The sequence below is a fragment of the Vitis riparia genome, chromosome 2 (genome assembly GCF_004353265.1).
Source record: "Vitis riparia cultivar Riparia Gloire de Montpellier isolate 1030 chromosome 2, EGFV_Vit.rip_1.0, whole genome shotgun sequence".
In the NCBI taxonomy this organism is placed as follows: domain Eukaryota; kingdom Viridiplantae; phylum Streptophyta; class Magnoliopsida; order Vitales; family Vitaceae; genus Vitis; species Vitis riparia.
The window spans coordinates 6335893-6359865 of record NC_048432.1 but is presented as its reverse complement, the minus strand read 5'-3'; the positions used below and the strand labels follow the sequence as shown (position 1 = coordinate 6359865).

Here is a 23973-nt window from a genome sequence, read left to right as displayed (position 1 = left end):
ATATATATATATATATATATATATATATACTGCTTAACTAAATTAAATATCATATTATTATCCATTATTAAATGAAGCTGATTCGTACTATACATTTACATGTGGTGCATGGCAGTATCCGAGTGGTGATGCTGATTACAATAATCTCCCTATATTCCCAAATGTGACTAAATTGGAGCTCAAGTACTGCAACTACTATTGTTGGGGATGGGTGGAACACTTTCTCTAGAGGTCACCTAATCTACAACTTCTCATCCTTGTGAATGCACATTTGACTAGCAGCAATCCCCATCATCCAGCCAAAAATTTCATTGTGCTGCGGTACGTGACAACTTGTCTGGCGTTGCCCGTCAAGCAAATTGAGATTAAAAATTTTAGTGGGAAAGATGATAGGCTTGAAATCATAATATGTTATCTGCTGAAAAATGGTCGAGTGTTGGAGCTCTACACAACCACCCAGGAGTCGATTCTTGAGAGAGACTGTCAAAGTTTCCAAGGGGCTCCCCCACTTGTCAACTTATATTTCTTGTTTACGGATTGACTTTGAACTATTGGAACAAATTCTTCATCTCTAATTCAGGCATTTTCTGAGTTTCTCATCCACGGCCTTGCCATTTCTTTTGTATTTTTGTGAAAAACTTTCAATTCTGTTTTTTCAGAATTTTACATGCCACTTTGGATATGAGAACTCAGGCATATGCACACTGGAAATTACAATTACACAAGGGAAATAATCTCACCAGTTAAAAAGTCAAATAACAGGAAAAACTGATTAGTGTTTTCTATAAGCAACTCTATACCAATATTAATTAATTCAGGGCTCAGCTTCATGATAATGATGTACATAATGAGGTGGAGGCTGGACTTCATAATGATAGGCATAATGAGGCGGGGATGGGGAACTGACCACGCTTTCTGAAGGACTGGGGATGTGAGTTTGATTTTTGTCTACCCTAACTTCAACCAACTCCTCTTCCTTAAAAGATTGGAAAATTGGGTGCAGGTATGCATCAGCCAAGTAGGCTTTTATGTTGAGGTTGGGTTCTGTAGTCCGTTCCATTGTGTCCTTTGCCATGGCTTCCTGAAAAACAAAAGTGAAAGAATGCATAAAACGATAACTTCTAAAAGCCAACGAACTTAAAAAATATAGAGGATAAAGCATGTTGAAATTTATTCAATACAAATAGATTAACAGATTAGCACCTGCCTTGAGCAATGTGTATGCACCAGAGCTTCTACCATAGACAAGTGATCTAGATTAAAGAAGCACTTTGATCCCTTTGAATGTGGGTCGAATACGGTCACATTCAACTACAAGCAAGCTAGGGGCAAACTTAGGAAAGTGCCTATATAGGAAGGAGGATGTTTTATGGGATTTGAAACAATTCATTGTGTACTGATCACCACTTATGCACACAAGTGGGACCATTACTGAAAAACAATGACAGCACAAATAGTTAGGATGGACATCTAAACACCTCATGAAGAATTAGAATGCATTTGACAGAGCTATCTCGCTCTCTTCTCAGAACATCACAAACAGCTTCATCCACCTTCCTGAGAGCACAGTTTGAGAACAACCCAGCACTTCATTCTTGTACATGCTTCCACAGAACTTCCAGCTCCATCACAGATCAGGGTATTGTCCAAATGGGTTTTTAAGGTCTAGAACTCCTTTCTACAAGTATAAGAAGGCTGCTGCACCAAATGCAGTCCTAGAGGCAAGTGTTGGCAGTTGGATCATGGATGTATTACTAAAATATCTTTGAGTGTTTACTATGTTCAGAGATACAACAAATGCATGTTCCGCTTTTCCCCCCAGCAATTAGGAGAAAAAGGAAAAAAGACTGATTTCTAGAAGCTAAAATGTCTCATAAAAAAACCATTTTCCCAATATAAAGTTTGGTGTTCTATTACATTTAAGAAGCTACTTGTGAACATAGTCTTGAAGGGTGTAATGTCATAGGATGCTTCAAATGAGCCTCCCCATGGGTTTATATAGAGCCCAGGAAGCTTCTAGAGACTCCTACACTTAGCCATTAGTAGGAAGAGTGTGGAAGGTTCTAAAGATGCCTAGAGAAGTCCACACATCTCTACACTATGGTGGAAGGTATGAGAGTAGTCCAAGGCTTTCTAGAGAATTCTAGAGATCTCTTGTGTATTCTTGTACATAGGCTTGTATATGGAATGGTGTAGGGTGTTCTAAAATATTCTTGATTTGTAAGGAACCCTCCAAGGTTCCAGAGAGTTCCATTGGTGCATATAAATAGGTGAGGCCTCATTTGGCCAAGGCACCAAGCAAGTGAGTTCCCAAAGCACTTGTAAAGCTTCCTTTGAGCAATAAAAGTTTTCATTCTTTAAGAGTTGTCTACTACGCCTTCTAAGCTTCCAAGTCGTGACCATCTTAGCCTAGCAAGCTAGGCATTGGGAGTAAGGTTGACTTAGCAACATCAACTATCTTGACTTGTCTAAGTGCCGCACAAGCTTAGGAAAAGACTAAGTCTGTGACAATTGGTATTAGAGCACGGCTACGAAGCGGGCATAGTAAAGAAAGCATGTTGGGCTCCAACGTGGAGAAGACTAGCGAGCAAACCCATAGGAGGAAGATCGAGCCTACTGCACGAGGTAGGGGCAGGAAGGATAAATCTCGTGATGCCATAGCCAACATGGAGGCAAGGCTAGCCAAAGTGGAGCTAGCCATGGTAAACACCCGAGAAGGGGGTGGACTTGATTGAGCAAGGCATGGAGAAGGGCTTAGAGGATCTAAGGGAGCAAATTCAAGACCTTCGTGAAGGGGTGCTAGGCTCACAATTTCAACCGGTGTCACACAAGGAGTTCATGTCCTTCCAAGACAAGGTCATGAGCATGTTCGCTAGTATGGAGTCAAGGGTGGAGGCCTTGGCTACGCGCATGGAGGCCCGAGACCAGGAGATTTGACAAGAGCTGGCCATCTATAAGATTGTTGTATCAGCACGAGTCATGGCCACTCATGAGGCACCAAGGGTGGAGGTGCCCAAGCCACACACGTTCAGTGGCAAGAGGGATCCTAAGGAGCTAGAAAACTTCTTGTGGCACGTGGAGTGCTACTTTGAGGCTATCGCACTGACGGATGAAACAACTAAGGTACGTACAGTAACCCTCTACCTCACTGATAATGCTACTCTATGGTGGCGTCGAAGGTTTACCGATATAGAAAAAAGGACGTGCATCATAGACACATAGGATGCCTTTAAGCGAGAAATCAAAAGGCAATTCTACCCTGAGGATGTGGCTTACCTAGCAAGGAAAAATATGAAGCGTCTCAAGCACACGGGCTCAATCCGTGAGTATGTTAAAGAGTTCTCCAAATTTATGCTTGAGATACCCAACATGTCCGAGGAGGAGCTACTGTTCAACTTCATGGACAACTTGCAAAGCTGGGCCGAGCAAAAGTTGAAGAGATGTGGTGTTTAAGACCTAGCCACGACCATGGCAGTAGCAAAGTCCTTGGTGGAATATAAAAGGGAAGACTCCTCCAAGCCCAAGCCACGGTCCAAGGGTAATCATGCCAAAGGTGGGGGAGACAAGGGATCAAGGGGGTACACTCCTAAAGAAGGATCAAGTAAGACCTCTAGTGGCAAGGATGGTAAGGACAAAGATAAACGAAAGGAGTTCACGCCCAGGACCAATTGCTTCCTATGTGATAAGCCACACTGGGCGCGAGATTACCCCAAGAGAAAAGCCCTAAATGTTATGATCGAGGAAAAAGAGAAGGAGGGTAATGCTCATGTGGGATCATTACAACTCCTAAACGCCCTTAAGGCCAAGCCTGTGCCTAAGATGCCTCAAAGCAAATGGCTAATGTATGTAGAGGCCCTTGTAAATGAAATGGCCACCAAGGCCCTAGTGGACACTGGTGCCACTCATAACTTTGTCTAGGAGGATGAGGAAAAGAGGCTAAAGCTCTAAGCATCCAAGGAAGGAGGTTGGCTCAGGGTAGTTAATTCAGCTACCAAGCCATCACACGGAGTAGCTCGTAGGGTGGCTATGCACATGGGCTCTTAGGAAGGAAGGGTTGACTTCACAGTGGCACTCATGGACGACTTCAAGATGGTACTAGGGATGGACTTCCTACAGAAGGTCAAGGTCGTGCCACTACCCTTCCTACGCTCAATGGCTATCCTAGAGGAGGAGAAGTCATGCATGGTCCCTACAATCACCGAAGGTTCGCCCAAGACCCTTATGTTATCGGCTATGCAAATAAAGAAGGGGTTAAAGAGGAAAGAGGTGACCTACCTTGCCACCCTTAAGGAAGAAAAGGATGATGGGTCGGGAGAACCCATGCTTAAGGAAATCAAGGGAGTCCTTGATGAGTTCAAGGACGTGATGCCGCCCGAGTTGCCTAAGAGACTCCCTCCTAGAAGAGAGGAGGATCACAAGATTGAGTTGGAGCCGGGAGCTAAGCCCCTCACTATGGGGCCATACAAAATGGCATCACCCGAGCTGGAGGAGCTAAGGAGACAACTTAAGGAGTTGTTGAACGCATGGTTCATCCAACCATCCAAGGCTCCCTATGGTGCGCCGATCTTGTTTTAGAAAAAGCATGATGGGTCCCTACGGCTGTGCATCGACTATCGGGCACTCAACAAGGTGACAATAAAGAACAAGTACCCTATTCCACTTATCGCCAACTTGTTCAATCAACTTGGTAGGGCGAGATACTTCACGAAGCTAGACTTGAGGTTGGGTTACTACTAAGTAAGGATTATGGAGGGGGATAAGCCGAAGACTACATGTGTGACCAGGTATGGCTCATACGAGTTCCTAGTGATGCCCTTCGGCCTCACCAATGCCCCAATGACGTTCTACACGCTCATGAATAAGATCTTCCACCCATATTTAGACAAGTTCGTGGTGGTGTACTTGGATGACGGTCATCTACAGTAACACCCTGAAGGAGCATGTAGAGCATCTAAGGAAGGTCTTCAAGATCCTAAGGCAGAACGAGTTATACGTAAAGAAGGAGAAGTGCTCCTTTGCCAAGGAAGAAGTGAGCTTCCTAGGACATCGCATCAAAGATGGCAAGTTGATGATGGATGACAGCAAGGTGAAGGCCATTTAGGAATGGGATCCACCTATTAAGGTAACTCAACTAAGGTCTTTCCTTGGCTTGGTTAACTATTACCAGTGGTTCATCAAGGGTTACATCACAAGGGCAGCTCCACTCACTAATCTTCTCAAGAAGAACAAGGCATGGGAGTGGGATGGAAGGTGACAACAAGCCTTTGAAGATCTAAAGAAGGTTGTGACTGAGGAGCCAGTGTTGGCACTACCTAACTACACCAAAGTTTTTGAGGTACACACAGACGCCTCAAACTTAGCTATTGGGGGAGTCCTTATGTAGGATAGGCATTCGATCGCCTTCGAGAGTCGCAAGCTAAATGACATAGAGAGACGCTACACAGTGCAAGAAAAGGAGATGACCACCATCATCCATTGCTTGAGCACCTGGAGGCACTATCTTCTAGGGTCTCACTTCATAGTGAAGACCGACAATGTTGCCACTAGCTACTTTCAAACACAAAAGAAGCTAAGTCCTAAGCAAGCTAGGTGGCAAGACTTCCTAGCTGAGTTCGACTATACGCTAGAGTATAACCTAGGAAGCGCTAATCATGTGGCCGACACCCTAAGCCGTAAGGCAGAACTAGCATCCATGACGAGCCAGCCTCAAGGAGACATAATGGATCTTCTAAGGGAGGGGCTGCAACATTATCTAGTGGCTAAGAGCCTCATCACCCTGGCTCATGAAGGGAAAACTAAGTGGTTTTGGGTAGAGGACGACCTACTTTACACTAAGGGAAGACGACTCTACGTGCCTAAGTGGGGGACCATAAGGCGGAATCTGATTAAGGAGTGTCATGACACCAAGTGGGTTGGGCACCCTGGGCAACGACGCACAAGGGCACTACTTGAGTCAGCCTACTATTGGCCACAAATACAGGATGAAGTTAAGGCCTATGTGAAGACTTGTCTTGTGTGACAACAAGACAAGGTGGAGCAACGATAGCCTAGAGGCCTGTTGGAACCACTACCAATAGCAGAGCGCCCATGGGACAGCGTCACCATGGACTTCATCATCGGGCTACCCAAGTCGGAGGACAATGGCTCTATCATAGTAGTAGTGGACAAGTTCTCTAAGTATGCGACCTGCATAGCAACCCCAACTGATTGCACTGCGGAGGAGACGACAAGGCTATTCTTAAAGCACGTAGTCAAGTATTGGGGGTTGCCTAAGTACATTATTAGTGATCGCGATCTACGTTTCATTGGGAAGTTTTGGACGGAGCTTTTCAAGCTTATGGGTTCGGAGCTTCACTTCTCCACAAGCTTTCACCCACAAACAGATGGGTAGACTGAGAGGGTGAATGCCTTACTGGAGCTTTACTTGAGGCACTCATGAAGTGCCAACCAGAAGGGTTAGGCTAAGTTGTTAGATATAGCCCAGTTCTCATACAACTTGCAAAGGGGTGAGGCAACCAACAAGATACCGTTCGAGCTAGCCACAAGGTAACAATCATTAACTCCTCACACACTAACAATAGGCTATACGAGGAGAAGTCCAGTGGCTTTCAAGTTCGCAAAAGGGTGGCACGAGCAAGCTGACATAGCACGCTCATACTTGGATAAGGCCGCTAGGAAGATGAAGAAGTGGGCTGACAAGAAGCGACGTCACACAGAGTACAAGGCTGGAGATATGGTGCTAGTCAAGCTCCTTCCTCAACAATTCAAGTTGCTAAGGCCAGTGCATGAGGGCCTTGTGAGAAGGTATGAAGGACCCTTCCCCATACTTGGGAAGGTCAACAAGTTGTCCTATAAAGTTGAGTTACCACCAAGGTTGAAGATTTATCCCGTCTTCCACATAAGTTACGTGAAACCGTATCAAGAAGACAAGGATGATCCAAGCCGAGGGTTTTCTAAGAAGGCACCTACAATGGTCGTGACCTCCTATAACAAGGAAGTAAAACACATCTTTGCAAATCGAGTCATCATGAGACGAGGTGTGCCTCCTGCTATGGAGTACTTAGTGAAATGGAAAGGACTACCAGAGAGCGAGGCTAACTGTGAGCCAACAGATGCACTATGGCAGTTGCAGGAGCATATTGAGTGGTTTCGAGCGGAAGGCGCAACAAAGACATCTGCAGCTTAGGTGGGGGAGAGTGTCACAGGATGCTTCAAATGAGTCTCCCCATAGGTTTATATAGAGCCCAAGAAGCTTCTAAAGACTCCTACACTTAGCCATTAGTAGGAAGAATGTGGAAGGTTCTAGAGATGCCTAGAGAAGTCCACACATCTCTGCACTATGGTGGAAGGCATGAGAGGAGTCCAAGGCCTTCTAGAGAATTCTAGAGATCTTTTGTATATTCTTGTACATAGGCTTGTACATAGAATGGTGTAGGGTGTTTTAGAATATTTATGATTTGTAAGGAACCCTCCAAGGTTCCAAAGAGTTCCATTGGTGCCTATAAATAGGTAAGGTCTCCTTTGGCCAAGGCACCAAGCAAGTGAGTTCCCAAAGCACTTGTAAAGCTTCCTTTGAGCAATAAAAGTTTTCATTCTTTAAGAGTTGCCTACTATGCCTTCTAAAGCTTCCAAGTCGTAAGCATCTTAGCCTAACAAGCTAGGCATTGGGAGTAAGACTGACTTAGCAAGATCAAGTGTCTTGACTTGTTTAAGTGTCGCAAGAGCTTAGGAAAAGACTAAGTCCTTGACAGCAAGCACATAAGGTGCAAAAGTCTTCTAAGGCTTTGATGCAAGACACACCATAAGGCACACACACAAGCAAAGTGTGGTACAACCCAGGGTACATATCAATTTTATAAAATATGCTCCATGACCAATCCATGAAACAAAAAATTTCAAGATTCCAAGCATTGAAAAGAAACACATCCTATAGAAAACTAATGAAATCATATAAAATTTCAATATGCAATTAGAAATTTTAAAAATAAAAAGTGTTTTTAAAAAAAAAACAGGACAAGGTGTGCCTCTCCAACAAGGAGTGCTTTGGTAGGCAACTCACTATAGCTAGGGAATCATTGTGCCTTTGGCCTAGGCATGCTTAAAGAGCACCTTTAACAACTATGCTCATGAAACTAAACATATTTTGAGATGCTGACACCCTTAATATTCTTGACGGCCAATATCTGAAGTCAATGATAAACATTTAAGAACTACATTAAATGAGCCTAAGAATTATCTCAAACCAACAGAAGCATTATGCCTAGATATCAGGAATGGCATGTATGAGACTAAAGGTTGTTCTTAAATTTGGCTAGCCACATTAAGTAAAAGTATCTATAAATTATGAGAATAATTCAGTTCATGTAAGCTATAATATAGGTAGATGGATGGCATAACATAAACAAAGACATTTCTGTCAAAAAGATTGCGGGATAATTTTCAAAATATAGTTATTCAGAAAGAATAAAGCATACCTCTAGAGGATACTTTCTAAATGCAGGTTCAAATCGATTCTTGCAATACTTGTGGAATGTTAATGTTAATATGGGTAAAGCAATCAGCAATGGAGTGGAATTAGCAGCTTTTTTTGTGCTGAGCAGACCCATCAAAAGAAGTTGAGATATTAGTAAGCTTGCTATTATGCGGCTGTGAACATGTGGCCAGAATGCAGCACCACTCTCGTATTGTTGATTGTACACATTTATGACCTACACAATCAAATAATGCCCAGAATCACAAGTAAGAATTTATACCAGCAAAAATGTGTGACAATATATTAGTTCAATATTTTAAGCAAAACAAATATCCCACAGGCATTAAGAGAGTCTGCTAAACAAATAAGTTTTTATTTATGCACAAATTTCCATTCAGCATACTTTAGCAGAACTTATCAGCATAATTTCATAATTTTCATATCATTCATGAATGTTGCAATTGACAACAATTACTGAACTATTAGCCAATTTCATGCCTAAATGCCTCTTTTTAATATGCACAACTTTTTGAATTCTAAGCTAATCCTGGCACCAAATAATTTTCATAACCCAAAAATATCACTGAAAATTCTGCAAATGAAAACCAAGTCCAGATTATAATATTAGTTCTTTTTGTAAAATGAGAAAGTTTTCATTGTTTGCTTCAGAGCATCAATATAGCACCTCACACGTATCAAGTGGAAAACAAAGTATCAAGCAATGTGAAGAAACTAACCTGATGCCGGTAAATAAAGTACGCAAAGGCAAAGAAGACAAGTATAAAAGGAAGAAGGATTGGAGTAACCACAGCATACACAATCCCTAGAAGGAAGTACAATTGGAGACTTGGGATAGTCTCTGGGAAATCCACACTCCCAGGGTTCATTGCATGCTCTCTATCTCTTTCAGTTTTCACCAAGAACATGTTCTTAAGATGAAATATGACCAAAGGCTTTAATCGAAGAATCTCACTAGCAATGCCGGCCCATCCATCAACCATTATATATGTAATAAAGAAAGTAGCCTTCATCGGTATTGACACCCCAATGGTTCTAGGGATCCTGCAGTACCGAGAAAAGTCAACAGAGATTAATCATGCACATAAAAGGAGACAGATATCAGCTTAAGTTAAAGGGAAGATTTTGGAAGAATTGCTACACTGACAAACAGTTTTTTACAAGCAAGCTCAGTCCCTTACTTTTACTATGAATCAATTAGTTTCCTGGAAAGGCTGTCATTTTTACAATTTTTAGGATTTGCCAATAGAAAACGAACTTCTCAAATTTGAATCAGTTTGTTCAGATGGAAACAAAGTCAAGAAAGGGAATATCTACATCATAGTAGGTATTTAGACTTTGATGTGGCATCATAAATTTGATGTGGAATCAAACAGTGTTCTTATCCTAAAGTTGAAAATGTTGTGGCACTCTAATAAATGATATCGCAGTTATGTTCAACCTTTTCTTTTTTCCTTTTAATTTTCCAAGAAGGAAAAAGGAAAAAAGAACGAAATCTAGCAAATTGGTTTGTTATGTATATGTATCATCGCAACCCCTACCATGTATTTCATTGAGGAGATTGGTGACCATTGCCATGCTTTCAGAATGATATTTCCATGGTTCCCTACATCAGCCCAAATCTAATGCAAGCCTTTTGCAGGAAAGCAAAGCCACTGCCTTTCAGAACATGAATAGAATACATTTCTATGTAGCCTAATTCCCACATTTCTATGTAGTTTCCCTTGCTTATCTCTTATGCCTTTTCAATACAAGTTGTTCCTTGAAAAGAACAAAATAAACCAACAAATAGACTAATTAAACAAACATTTTTTTCCATTTTATCAAAAATAAACATTTAATTGCTAAAAAATAATTAGATGCAAGGAAGGGAGAGATCCTTTCCCTTAACAAAATTACAATCCCTAATCAAAAACTAGAAAGAAGACACAATTATAAAATCAATTCCTCCTAGAGGTAGAAAATCCCCCACAAAGGAGGTCAAATGTTTTGCTTCCCTCTTTGTTAACGAATTCACAATCTGATTAGTTAAATAAAGAATTCAACAAAAATAGCACTCCAACTTCGAGGCAATTTAAAGGATTTGGTGAACCCACCTATCTAACTCCCTTCAACCTGTTTGTTTCTTATTCATCTAAGACATGACTATTGCCGGGTCTCCCTCTACTAAAATATTGGAGAGACCTTTAGCTTTAGCTAGCTTCAAATCTTTGAGCAACGCTAACACCTTTGGGCTAGCCTCTCTCCAGCATGTTACAAGAATGCTCATACTAATGTTCTAAGATGATCCCCACTTCCTAGTTACCCAGAAAATATCCATCAAAGTTTAGCTAGAAAAGGAGTCCAAATAGGTAGTGTATCCAATATGGCCTAGTAGATCTGCACGCTAGGTTTTAATCTAACAATATTATCTAAAACGAGTACCCTCAAATGTTGCACAAGTTGATGCTCAAAAAGATGAAGAGAAATAAAATAGATCCCCTAATGCCCTAAAAAGTCTTCTTTCTAACCTTAAAAATTTATGTGTTCCTCTCCTACCAATATGTCCATAATAAGGAGAGACAATAAATGCGCCATAAAGACTTGCCTTTAGGAAGGCTTTCAAACTAGTAAGAAATAGTCACCATCTCCACTAAACTTTTAAATGGAACCTAGGGAATCCTTGCATGTTCAAATAGTCTGTGCCACTATGTTAATGCTACAAAGCAATGTAGAAAAAGATGATTTACTGATTCCCCCTCTTACATGTGGCATATCATTCAAGGTTGAAGGCCATAAGGTCTCCTTTTTTGTAACAAATCATTTATATTAAAAGATGATTTATTGATTCCCCACTTCTCTTACACATGACATATCATTCTAGTTGAAGGCCATATAAGGTATTCTTTTCTATAATAAATCATATGTATTAACCTTCTTATATGCCACTAGCCATGTCAAAGCCTTGAGTTTTAGATTTCTAGATTCAGAATGTAGGTTGAAAGGGATTCGAGTTGGTGGAGACAATGAAGACTTTAAAAAAAGAATTGATCAAAAATAGATTAGAGGATGTCAAAGATTAAATGTTCTCATCAGGAAAAGTAGATGATAAATACCCATTGTCTAATGTCACCATAAGGCAAGTAAGTTCTTCTGTTTCATGGTCCAAGAGGTTAGGACAAAAGCGAAGATTCTATAACACAAAGGAAGTTGAACTCAAAATTGAAGAAACACTAGAATCGCTTTCCTTCACCACTCTATAGAGATTTGGGAATTGAACATAAAGAGGTAGATCACATTGCTAAGTACCTTTCCAAAATTGAGTTTTTGTACAATCACCAATTGAATACCAAGTGAAATCACAAAAATACCAGTGTAATAGCCTTCTAAGGACACCGATATGATCATTTAACAACAATATTAGCATCCCAATAGAGTGTATTTTGTAAATGTTCAGAATGATCTTGTGCCATGCAACATTACTCCCTTAGGGAACCCTCCACAACCACTCCCTAATAGGGCTTCATTCCTTACAGCTATCCTTCTCACAACCAATTGCCTAATTAAACAAACAAATTTAACAAGACTAATGTCAATCCTATAAAGAATTGGAAAAGTAAAAGTTATGTAATCACAATTTTATGATTCTAAAAATATAGTCAATGTAGTACTTATGTCATGGAAATTTCCACTTTTCATTCAACATAAATTTAAAGTTGGCAAATCTTATGGTATGACAATTTTAATTACTTCTAAAAAAAACCAGAGAATTATGGATAAAAACTGGCAGTTGGATTGCAAATATACGATAATTGAAATTTTTTAATATAACCATAATTTGTATTTAAAAGAAATATTACTATTCCTCAAACAATGAGCTGTTTAGGAAAAACTACACATATCTGTAACAGTAGATATAAAACAATCAAAATCCAAAAAAAAAAAACTTAATAACAAGACAAAAAGGTAAAACTATGAGCGAGTAACCTCAGAGCCTCTGCATGGAGTTGAACTGAAAACAATACATAAATTGTATCATTGGATGTACCTCCAAATGAAATATAAATTATCAAATCAAATCGATTATAACCCAAACTTCAAGAACAAAAACTAGAATAACCCTTACAAGGATAAGAGAATCTAAGGCCAGATAATGAAGCACACAACTACAGTCATTCTTTTGTCTTAAACCTAGCACTCTAACAGTATACTATAACAACTAAACAAGGAGCACCAGTTTTTGTAATAAACGAACTTGGTATTCTGATGAACTTTATTAACTGAGTTTGATGTCTTTGAGCCAATGCCACCATGGCAGAACTAAACTTGAGGAAACTATCAATTCAACACAATCAAAGAACCTCAGACTAAAAAAAATTCTAAAGTGAACATCACTGCTCCATTGATAGGGATAAGGAACATTACTGAGTAGGTGACTGGTGAAGGAATGAATGAAGTTGCTCGAAAGCTGTTCCTGTCACTATACTCCCCAGGAACACATTCACCAACATAAAATAATAGTATTTGGCAGACGACCTTCGTTCTAGTGTTGATAATGCTATATATCCCTCAATTTTTGACAGAATCATCATAACTGTAGGAAGAATATACAAGAAGATTTTAAGAGCTAGACCAGGAAGGAAACCCTGTAGGAATGATTTGATGAATTTCCTGCACAAAATTGCCAGTGAATTAGTTGTAAGTATGACTCGAGAAAAAATTCACACCATATCTAGACACATATATAAAGCAGTTCCAGCGAAATCCAAAATCATCCATATTCTTGTTGCCCTTACCCTGGTAGAGAAAGGACTAAAGGCCCTTGTCCTGTTTTAAGTTTTCTGCCTTTCTTTTTAACTTTTTTTAATAGTTTTTTTCTTCTTTTTTTTTTTTTCATTTTTTTCCCTTTTCTTTTCCTTTCTGACACTACTAACAAAAGCAGGCTTGCTGGTTCAGATGGGAAGAACCCCCACAGCCAAAATAGATGTGGGCTGAGGTTAAGTTTTAAGCCTAAACTCAATTTGGGTTGGACTCATGTTAAGGTTTGGACAATCCAAGTCTAACCCAAGCCCAATTTAATATTTTTATAATATTTATAATTTATATTGTCCAATATATAATATTCATTTTATTTATTCTCTTTTTAGATTTTTAATAAAAGATATCAAATTCTAACTATATCATATACCTTTTCATTTTTGGATAAAGCTATATAAATTTATTTTTACCTTTTTGTTTTTATGTTGAAATTTTATCCCATTTAGGAATTAAATTTTGGTATAAATATATAGCAAAAAGTTTTAAAAAGACATCGTGGATAGACTTTGAATCATACTACCTGATCAACTTGACCAATTTGGGTTGAATCCAACCAACCCAAGCTTAGAAAAATGAGGTTGAGTTGTGATTTGGATCAAGTACTTTGGGTTGGGTTGGACTTGGGTTGATTGCTTTTTTAATTTGGGTTGCGACCAACTTGACCTAATCTGCCCTATATAAAATATAGGAACTATTATATAAATAGTAAAGACTTATCTTAGAAAGGCATTGGTCTTTTAAAAACTGTTTTAAAAAAAAATATAAGTACTCAAAAACTTTTACTACCTCAGGATTTAAAAATTTTTATAACAGTTTTTAAGTATTTTTTTTTTTTTTAATAGGAAAACAGTTTTTAAGTATTTATGGTTAGTCTCTACTTTGGTATAAAAGTTCACACATTTATATAGGAGTTACAAACAAAAAAAAGGAAGTCTATCCAAGCTACACCACCTTAGTTTTTTACATGGTTTTCATTTCATTTTCGTTTGGTTAAAACTGTTAGGGAAATGTTTATGTTAAATTTTTTATGTTTAATGTTAGTGCTTGGATTCTAGCTTAATGTTACTTTTATTTTAAAATGAAGATTAGCTCCTTAGGTATTTTACCATAATATAATTTTACATCGATGGCAAAGGACACATTTTGTGTGCCCAGGACTTCTAGTATTATAGTACATGATAAAATGAGATAACCATCAACACCAAGAGCATGATGTAAAACATCCTCAAGTCTTTCCCCATAAGCAATAAGCTCCTGTTTTGAAAATGAAACATGATAACATGAACCAAATACTGAAGACAATGAAAATCTCACTTACAATTCTATCACTGGCCTTAGGAAAGGAGCAACCCTTTCAAGACCCTCCAAATTTGCAAGGGATTGCACAAAAGCAATGGGTATCATGTAAAAGAACACCAAAGCGAACACCGTTAGTGACACTATAAGTTTCCGGATGCTCAAAGAAACAAATGGAATAGCCAAATTCTGCCAGTACACATCACGAGGTTCTGGAGCCCAATTTGTGAGCCAAAGTGTGGGATTCCTACTTTGCTGTGTCTGTGCACATACTGCAGCACCCCAACGTGAATTAAATGAAACAAAAGCAACTGGCATAATAGATTTTGGGTCCTTGAGAATTCTCTGGCGTTCTAATGCAATCTAGCACATAATACAAGGATCAAGCATCCATATATTAGAGCAACTCAACATTCAAAAGGGAAGAAAAAATACTAGGACATCAGATTTACTGAGATAAGTTAATCTCCCTAAAAAAGATAACGGAAATTTTTTAAAGGTGCAACAATTCATGGATAACATCATGAAGCAATAGATTCCTATGCCAAAAAAACTGCAGCATTCAATAGATTCCAGATGAAGTAACATTTGTGAATTACCCTTTTATCAATCTCCTTTATCTGTTGTTCGTAGTACTCAATCGAATCAACTCTTTTACCACAGAGCCCAAGAAATCCAATCTGAAAAATGAAAAGATTCTAGATTGTCACATCCAAAGTTCCAAATGTTTATAGGTGATTTGTACTAGCATAATTAAATGGTCCATGGAACTACATAAAAAATACCAAACTACTGCAGTTTAAACCATTTGGGTTGATTAAATGAATTACAATCTTTGTAGTCGGTCTCCTCCTGTCTGGATGTCTTTCAAACTTAAGCTTGTTATAGTCCAGCCAATTTCGGACCCTCTCTCTTTTTCTCACAAGTTTGGAATATTTGTTTGCATTATAGACAGCCTGCATAAAAGTACCTAAATAACGTGAATAGATTATAAAACTAAATGAAGTCCTTTAAGATAAAGAACAGGCACAAAGATCATACATGTAGAGTTAATCCAATAAATCCTAATAAGAGTTATTATGGTTGGACTAGTTTTATAAGACAGATATGGAACAGGGATTTTTTCCCATGAAAGTTCTAAAAGAACTGTATTACCTGGTGATCAATATAATGGTTCGGGTGGTTTGTTTGAAAGAAGTGGTCTACAGTATCTGATATTGAGTGACCAGAAACATGCGGCACATTCCTAACCACCACCTACAAAAACATCAATGTAAAAGAATCTAAAATCTTGTCTAACATAAATCACAACAGTAAATTCTGAATTCATCACACATCAAAGCAAATGTGAGTACTAGAGCAGTTAGGCTTATTCACACCTAAGATATATGATATACAAAATTACAAAACCCATCATAAAATGCATTATACTTCTTTTTCTTTCACAAAAGTTCTGCAGCATTTTGTGCCATTTAGTTAAAACTGATCATACATTTTGAATCAGTATGCATAAGGAGGAATCCAGATATATAGGACTTCTTTTAGGGGATTTCAAAACGCAAGTACTTAATAGTGCAAAATGGAAGATCTGCAGACAAGAATTGCATATTTTCTAGACTGATTAGAAGATAAAACTTTTGTTCCTTTATAATCTTTCAGCTTGGGTTAGCATGTACTTGAGTGAAGGCTCAATACCTTTGTTTGATTTTGTAGATTGAGTGGGGTCTTGTTGAGAGTCAGGGAGGTTTTTTGATGTCTTCCTTTAGGTTCTCCTTGTATATGCCAGTGTACTTTGGTGTACTTTTTCCTATTACTAATTTATAAATATATATTTTTACCTATAAAAAAACACACACACACAAAATACATGTCTAAGAGTGTTTCCCTAGGCCTCTTATCTGATCACCATTTTCTCACTATGAAATAATATTTCAGCAAGAAAGTAAGACTTTTGCATTATATTAGCTTGTTTACTATATTGCATTTACTTAATTATTAGATTGGAATTTTTCTTTAACATTTTTTCAAATTTCTCTGACATAGGAGGAGAGTTTATGCAAAGGCAGCATTTTTTTGCCCTGAGGGAGTTGGCTACATGAATCCTTTTTACCATCCGGTCCTATCTGGAGCCATATTGTACATTAGAGGCCTCAATCATGCTTTTTCTCCATGCCAAACCATGTCTTTTTTTGGCATACTTCTTGTAACTTTGCGCCTTCAACTTGGATTAAATTACTCCTTGATAAAGGTGCATATTCTGAATCAACTTGATTAGCTTGTAAGTAGACACAATCCAAAGCACTTTAGCAGTCAGAAAGAGCTTTTGGCAGTTAATCCTGGTGATACAGACAGCATCTAACATTAAACACTCCCTTACCAAGATTTCACTTACCTAAAAGATGAACAGAACCTTAAGAAATGTTTGACATCAGAGAACATTCTCCAAACATATGTGAGCATTCTCCATTTAGAGAGTTTTATGAATGTCTTTGCAAGAGAATAAAATGTCCATGTATGTCCCCAAAACCACAATCATGCCCTTCCATGACCAATACTGTGCCCATTTTGACAATATAATTAGAACTGAATCAATTGCAAGCTGCCTTGGGTAATAGTAATTGATCATCTTATTTTTGGAAAATATGTTGCCCCATGTCTGAGCATTCTAATTAGTTCAAATTCCATTGAGCATCCACAATCAATTTGCAGATGCTGTTTGAGAGCTTTCATTTGCAAGTGTTGGATGATATATATTCCTTCTTTTGTTCAGAAAGTTTTTTCATTCTAGGTATTCCAAGGCTCAGATAAAGAAGTGCAAATGTTTTGGAGGTAATATTACTTCTCTGTGCCCAGTGTTCAGAAAGTCAACATGATTTTCGATTATCTGGAGACTCATGGAAAAGGGTGAAGAGGATGCTCTTTTTTCTTCCTCTAGGTAGGTTTTGAATTTTTATCTTTGTATATGCAAATCTTCAACTTCTTTATGCATTCCCAGACTCATAATGGAAGTGGTTTAGAACCTGATATTCCAGGCTAGATTTTTCCAGTTCTGGTCCTTTTCTTTACTGCTTGCTCATCTTCCTATTTTCCCTGCATATACAATCTTTATTATCCAAGGACAAAAAGAATCCATTCTAATTGATAAACAGACAACCAACAGCATACCAAAATTTCTCTGAAAGAATGGAAAGGAAATAGAAAATAAGATCATGTAACATAAGTAATAATTATGAAACTTCATGACCCTCAACTCCACTTGACTGAGTAGTTAATATTTGAAGACTGGAACAAAGAATAATCACATCACTGTATTCTCTTAGCAGATGCCACGATATAAATTTTTTATAAGATTATTGCAGATAACCAAAGTTCAAAGTACTGTAATGCAAACATCATTCAACTCACAGTGAACTGTTCCACACGCCTGTGCTGTGAAGCCAAGAAATGCAACCTCATTAATGCTACATTATGATATTCCTTGTAGAGCATGTAACAAATCCACATCGTGAACAGATACTCCATCCCTATGTGGAAAAAAACCTGAAAATTCAAATATTAACAATTTTTCCACAGGACAAGCATACAATATCTACAGGATAACTTTTTCATTCAGAAAAAGAGAGATAAAAGTGGGTGAGAGAGAAGAAAAGTAAATTAAACATTTTATAATTACAATTGGCAATAGAGCAATATCATCCCACAGTAAATTCTGGATTCTGACCAAAGTAGCATCATCTATAAGAATGACACCTAAATTCATTTCCTATCAGGGAAAAAAAATGATATCTATAACAGTAGAAAATTTTCTATTTATTGACCACATATTAAACTTATGTTTGACACAGAATGAAGTCAATAACAGCCAATATTGCACAGTATTTGAGCCATCTTTTTGCTGATAGCTGAAAATGGCATTGAGCTAGCAATTGAAAATAGTCATTAATTGAAATAACTTTTGCCCATGGTCCTGCTACTATGAAGCGAGCAAATGCATATCCTGTGACATCCAAAATTAATTGACTTCTATCTTGCCCTCTACAGAAAGTAATTTTCCGGCCATAATGAGCTGGATGTCCTCAATGTTGCACACAATACAACCATAAATCTAATAAGTCAATTATTCAAAAAGCTATAAAACAATGCAGCTTCAATCTCAAGCAAAGAACTGCAGCTCTCTCAAAGCCACACTCAGATCTTGGATATGATATTACATCCTTGAAATGAACTGTTTCAAAACAAATCTTAGGTTGGCATAACCTGTCAAAATTCCTTGAGCCCATAAGAACTCCTCATTCCCTTCTAGGAGGCCCTCAAAAATTGCTGCTTTATTTCTTAGTTGTCAAACAGGTAAAGAAATGAATTTCAAAAAATTAAACAAGATATAACATTTTTATTTTGATAGTAAACAAGCATTCCATTAAATTATAAACAGAAATAAGGGATACATGAAGAACGAATATCATCTCAGAACACCTCTAGGGGTATGTAAGCAACCCCACCTCCTGAAATAGCACATTTTCATAAACTCCCAGCCATAGTACAATGAAGAAAGAGATGAACCACTGGCTGGCTTGTTGCTATTTAAGTAAAGAACAGAATACTTAGTATTGAAAAGCTTTAAATGGTCTCTTTATCTGTAACAGATAAATATTCACTCTTTTATTAGCCCCTAACCATCTGAAGGCTCTCTTTGGGAAAAACTTGAGATTTCCAAGTGAAATTAGCTTGAGAACTTACAACTAAAGAATTGCTCTTAGTAAGCGCAGAAATTCGCTACTATAATGTTTACCGTGCAAGTTGCTGAATCTTATCATAGCTTTATAGAAAGGTTTGTACATAAAGATATGTAGTTACTGATATCTATGGAGATAATATCACTGCAAGTCTAAAGAATGTCACCACAAGAGTGAAATGGTAAATCTGGAAAGCAATACCAAACTATTAAGTGAAATCAGTAATTAACCTACGGGTTTTTGGACCTATAAAATCAGTGCTTCAAGCAGTCAGCACTAACAGTACTGAAACTTTTGTACTTTTCTTTCAGTTTCATCATATGCGAGGCACTTTTTTTTCCTAATAAGCATAAGATATATTCAGAATATATAAAAAGAGGAGATACAAAAGAAGCTACAACAAGGACAAACCAGAGTATACAAGGAGCATATACATAGGGTGCCAAGCAAACAAGATAAAAGAAAAGTGTAGATCCTTCCCACGCCTACTTTGAACCCAACCAATCTACAAAATCTAACATGGACATAGATATCTCTCCTATACAGTGTCTAACATAATGGGGAAAACTAAGGAATGCGCTAGAGTCTAATAAATCAACAAAATCCAACATATGCCCTCTTTGTTACCTTAGCAATGACATGGACAGAAGGAATGCAGCTCAAGAAGGAGAATAGGGCAAATTAAGGGAGCTTTCAAGGTTACAATAGCCCTGACAACATGCATTTATGATGTAAGTGATAAGTTGTACAACCTAAGAATTGGAGCACAACCAAGGGAAAAGGTTCCTAAGCCTTGAATCATCTACAGTGGGGGTGGCATTATGAGCTGGATTGGACAAGCTTGATGAATCATGTTACCCTCTTCTTTCATGTGTTGGCACAAACATGCTAAGGTGGTGCAAACCAAGGTCTAGAATTTGCACACTTGGCCTTCCTTCACTACTTTTCTCTCTTTTTCTCTGCCATATAGTGCCACTCTCTCAACTGAGAGGACGTCATCTTACAAGTGCTTGGCTTTTTAGGCCACTTTTCATGGCCCATTTGCATCATCAACAGCTACTTTAGACAAGGGTTTCTTATCTTTGCCCACTTGGAGCATCTTTAAGAAACATTCTAATTAAAATCTTGCATCCTCTCCTAATTTATTATTGTCTGCACCATTAAAAATTTGCCCCAAGTTCTCTTGAGATAAGTCATGTGCTTCAAAACTTGTGTTCATCCAATGAGAATAGATCAAACCTCTTTAATTCAGTTGGGAAAGCACATTGTCAACCAATCTCAAAGATTTGCTAACAAACTACATCTAAATCCTCCAATATGCATTTCTGTAGTTTCACTTTAATCTTATTTCATCCAGAAATGTTTTTATATTTCATTAACACAGTGATTTATGTCTGACCAAAGGGAAACAACAGCAAAGTCAATCACATATATGGCAGGAAGCTATAAATATGTTTCTTCACATTTTGAAAATATATCTCCTTGTCTAAGAGAAAAGCAAAGTTACCTTGTTGATTCAGGACGGACATTAGATATTGAAAGCTTATCAATATCGCTCACAACCAGTTCTTTCCTCAGAAAAAATAATGTTCCACTAGATACATTGACTGGAACAAGAATAAGGAGCGCCAGAACAGTCACTGGTAAGAAAATTTTTAATCTGGCAAAAAACAAACCAAAAACTGGTTGGTGATAAGATTATCCATAGACCATGAAGCTTCAAAATACATCAAATATAAATGTCAAAATCACAGCTAAGAAATTGGTCATTTTTCAACACAATAAAGTAAAAAAATAAAAAAGATGAGAGAGAAAGAGAGAGATGACCCACTGTTCATGAATGCTCTTTCCTACCTTTACCCAATCTATTTGCAGCATAAGAAAGAGAGGCCCAAAAATACTTTACACCAAAAAAAAAAAAAACTATAAAATATAACAGCATATCCTCAGACTTTAATGCCAGTCAAGCAGGAGAGCCTAGATTTTTCTGAAAAAAAAAAAAAAAAAGAAAAGAAACAGCAAGAGTAGAAATTACTGAGCAAATAAGAAAAGATAGAAGAAAGCACGCTATAACATCCATGGGTTTTGATGTTATTTCCGTTTTTCTGGAAATAAACCAACAAGAAAAGAAAAAAATAAAACGCTGACAAGAAAAACACAATTGGCAGGGCGTTTTCAAATATCATTTTCAAACATTTTGGTAGAGATCAATCCGTTTTCACGAGAATTTTGAACCAAAAACGTTCAAAAATATGAAAACGGCCTGGTATTCAATTTCATCGATTTCACAGGTCAAAACCGTTTTGAAAACGATGCGCTTTGTGGAGCCATCAACAAACTAGCTCTACCTACCAAAGCCCAAAGGAAAAAGGATGAAATAAATTCCAGAGTGTAAATGCAAACTTCCAGAAAGACAAACACTACTCGGAGGGAGGAAGAAACATTGGGAAAATAAAGAAGACAAGGAAAAGGAATTCCCCATAATTCAAATTCTCTGGAAAACATAAAATCCTAGGAAAAAGAACATAAAGGACAACCAGAACCTAAAACACTGAAAAATAAGAAAGATGCCAAAAACGAAATCCCTGGACTGAAAATTCTAAGGAAAAACACAACCTTCCGAGGAACACAAAGAACACCCAGAAGCAGAAACACTGATAAAATAAGGAGGAGCGGGAAAATGAATTCCCCAGCTCTCAGGAAATCACAAACTTGCAAAGAGAACAAATGCCACCCAGAAGCAGGATACTGAGAAAAATAAGAAAGATAAATAAACAAATTCCCCAGAATGCAAAATTCACAAGAAAACACAAAATTTCAAAGGAGAAAACAACACCCAGTAGGAGAAACACTGAGAAATAAGAAAGATAAGGAAAATGAACTCCCGGGATGCAAGTCCAAAAGAAGCACAAAATTCCAAAGGGAACAAACATAGCCCAGAAGCAGAAACGCTGAGAGAAGAAAAAAATAAGGAAAACACGAATTCCCCATAATTCAATTTGTCCGGAACAACAAGATTTGGGAAGAGAAGAAAGAGGATACCCGAGAGTGTAAATTCTGAGGAAAACAGCAGAGTCAAGACCGGCATGCTGAATGATCTCAGCTTCACTCATCCTCAGAGCCTGAGGCATCCAGTTCAGGAAAGTGAGGTAAGTCCAAAAATTGAGATTGACCAACTTGCCCACAAAATTCGCAGAGCGCCTTGGGCTGGCTCTTCCTCCACAGATGTACCATTTAGGGAAATAGACCCTGTCGTTGATGGGCTGAATCCTGAGGAGAGCAAAGGCCAGCAAGAAGGCAAATGCACCAAGTATGTTGATGGAAGCCGAGACCCCTATGTCTTCAAGAGTGGCCATTGGACGCCAAGAGTGCAGAGAAGGAAGGAGAGAGAGAGAATGGAAATGAAAATGGGAATGGAGAAGCAGAGGAATAGCAGATGCAGAAGGGAAAGAATAACGTGAGCTGTGCTACTTTATTTTGTTTATTACTTTTTGCCATTATCGGTAGTCTATAGGATAGTGGAAAGTTGAGAATGCCATGGTGCCCTTTTGGTGTGTCAAACTCGATCCTCACATGCTTTCATTCTTCTTTTAGAACAAGTGACTCACACTCGTCACTCGTGGCATGTTGTTTATTTCGTTCGTTTATGTTTCGTGATACAATAATCCTCTCTAATTCTCAATTCAAAGAGGGGAGAGAGGACTTAGAGGAGGTAGGGAGAGAGAGAGAGAGACAGAGAGGCTGGGGTGGAGGTGGTGGGGTTTGCAGCTTTTGGAAAGTTGTCGTGTAGTGAATGCGTGCGTTTCCACCTTTTCCAACGGTTTCTTGAAGGAATAAAACAAGTCTTTTCTCCGTAACATGCGTCTTGCGGCGGAAAGCTGTCCACAATCATCGCCTCTCCCTCCTCCTTTCTTCCATTTTTGTATTTATTTTTCCAGATCTCCTCCTGTTCAGTTATGATGATGCCACCCGGATGTTGTAGTTTCTATTCATAACTTCAATATATTCTTATTATTCACCCTACCCCATTTTTTACGAAGGTTTTAGTCCAAAATATTCAAATTGATTAAACATTTCAAAATCTATAAATATCATCCCAATTTCATAAATGCCATCCTATTTATGGATTATTTAACCTAAGATTGTCTTTTTTCTTAATTCCTTTCCTAATATTTTTTTTTCAAAGATGTTATAACTTAAATGAAGAATTATTTTTCATTTAATTCTCTTTCATGTGAGAATTAACTCTTCAATTATCTTTCCATTGTAATTTTTTTATTCTTCGGATGAAAATTGAAACTAAAGAAAAAGTCACAATTTGTAAAGAAAAAATTGCAATAAAAATATAATAAAAAATCATAGGTGACTTAGAAATAGAATTGATATGAAGTTGTTTACCCAAAGTGCATTAGACATGAACATGTTGAAATTATAATTTGACTTAAAGTCAAATTAAAAGAATTTTAAGAATTTGAGAAACATTAGGAATTGTTAGTTATTTAGGTTTGTTATGTTAATTAGGACTTTTGGTCTAATATGAATTAAAGTCTTAATGCAAGTATGATTGTTTGTTGTGAATAGGTTTGTTATTATGTTGAATAATATAATGCAATAAAATATTATTTTAGCGAAAATATTATCAATACCCAATTGTGT

General features: G+C 37.8%; 1 protein-coding gene across 2 annotated transcripts; it reads right to left on the bottom strand.

Moving 5' to 3' along the window:
- Nucleotides 1–696: 696 nt before the first annotated feature.
- Nucleotides 697–22862, bottom strand: LOC117932296 (CSC1-like protein At1g32090). 2 transcript variants are annotated; one of them, XM_034853484.1, is made up of 11 exons: nucleotides 22360–22862; nucleotides 20823–20977; nucleotides 17990–18123; nucleotides 15740–15841; nucleotides 15418–15540; nucleotides 15184–15264; nucleotides 14607–14947; nucleotides 12896–13141; nucleotides 9211–9535; nucleotides 8475–8708; nucleotides 697–1081 (listed from the first exon to the last, which is right to left on the bottom strand). In XM_034853484.1, the coding sequence occupies exons 1-11, from the start codon at nucleotides 22671–22673 to the stop codon at nucleotides 815–817; spliced, it is 2322 nt and encodes a 773-aa protein (XP_034709375.1). In that variant the 5' UTR covers nucleotides 22674–22862; the 3' UTR covers nucleotides 697–814. The 2 variants fall into 2 exon arrangements, with proteins under 2 accessions (XP_034709375.1, XP_034709383.1); XM_034853492.1 differs by lacking the exon at nucleotides 22360–22862 and having other exon boundaries at nucleotides 17990–18124; nucleotides 20823–20946.
- Nucleotides 22863–23973: the final 1111 nt, after the last annotated feature.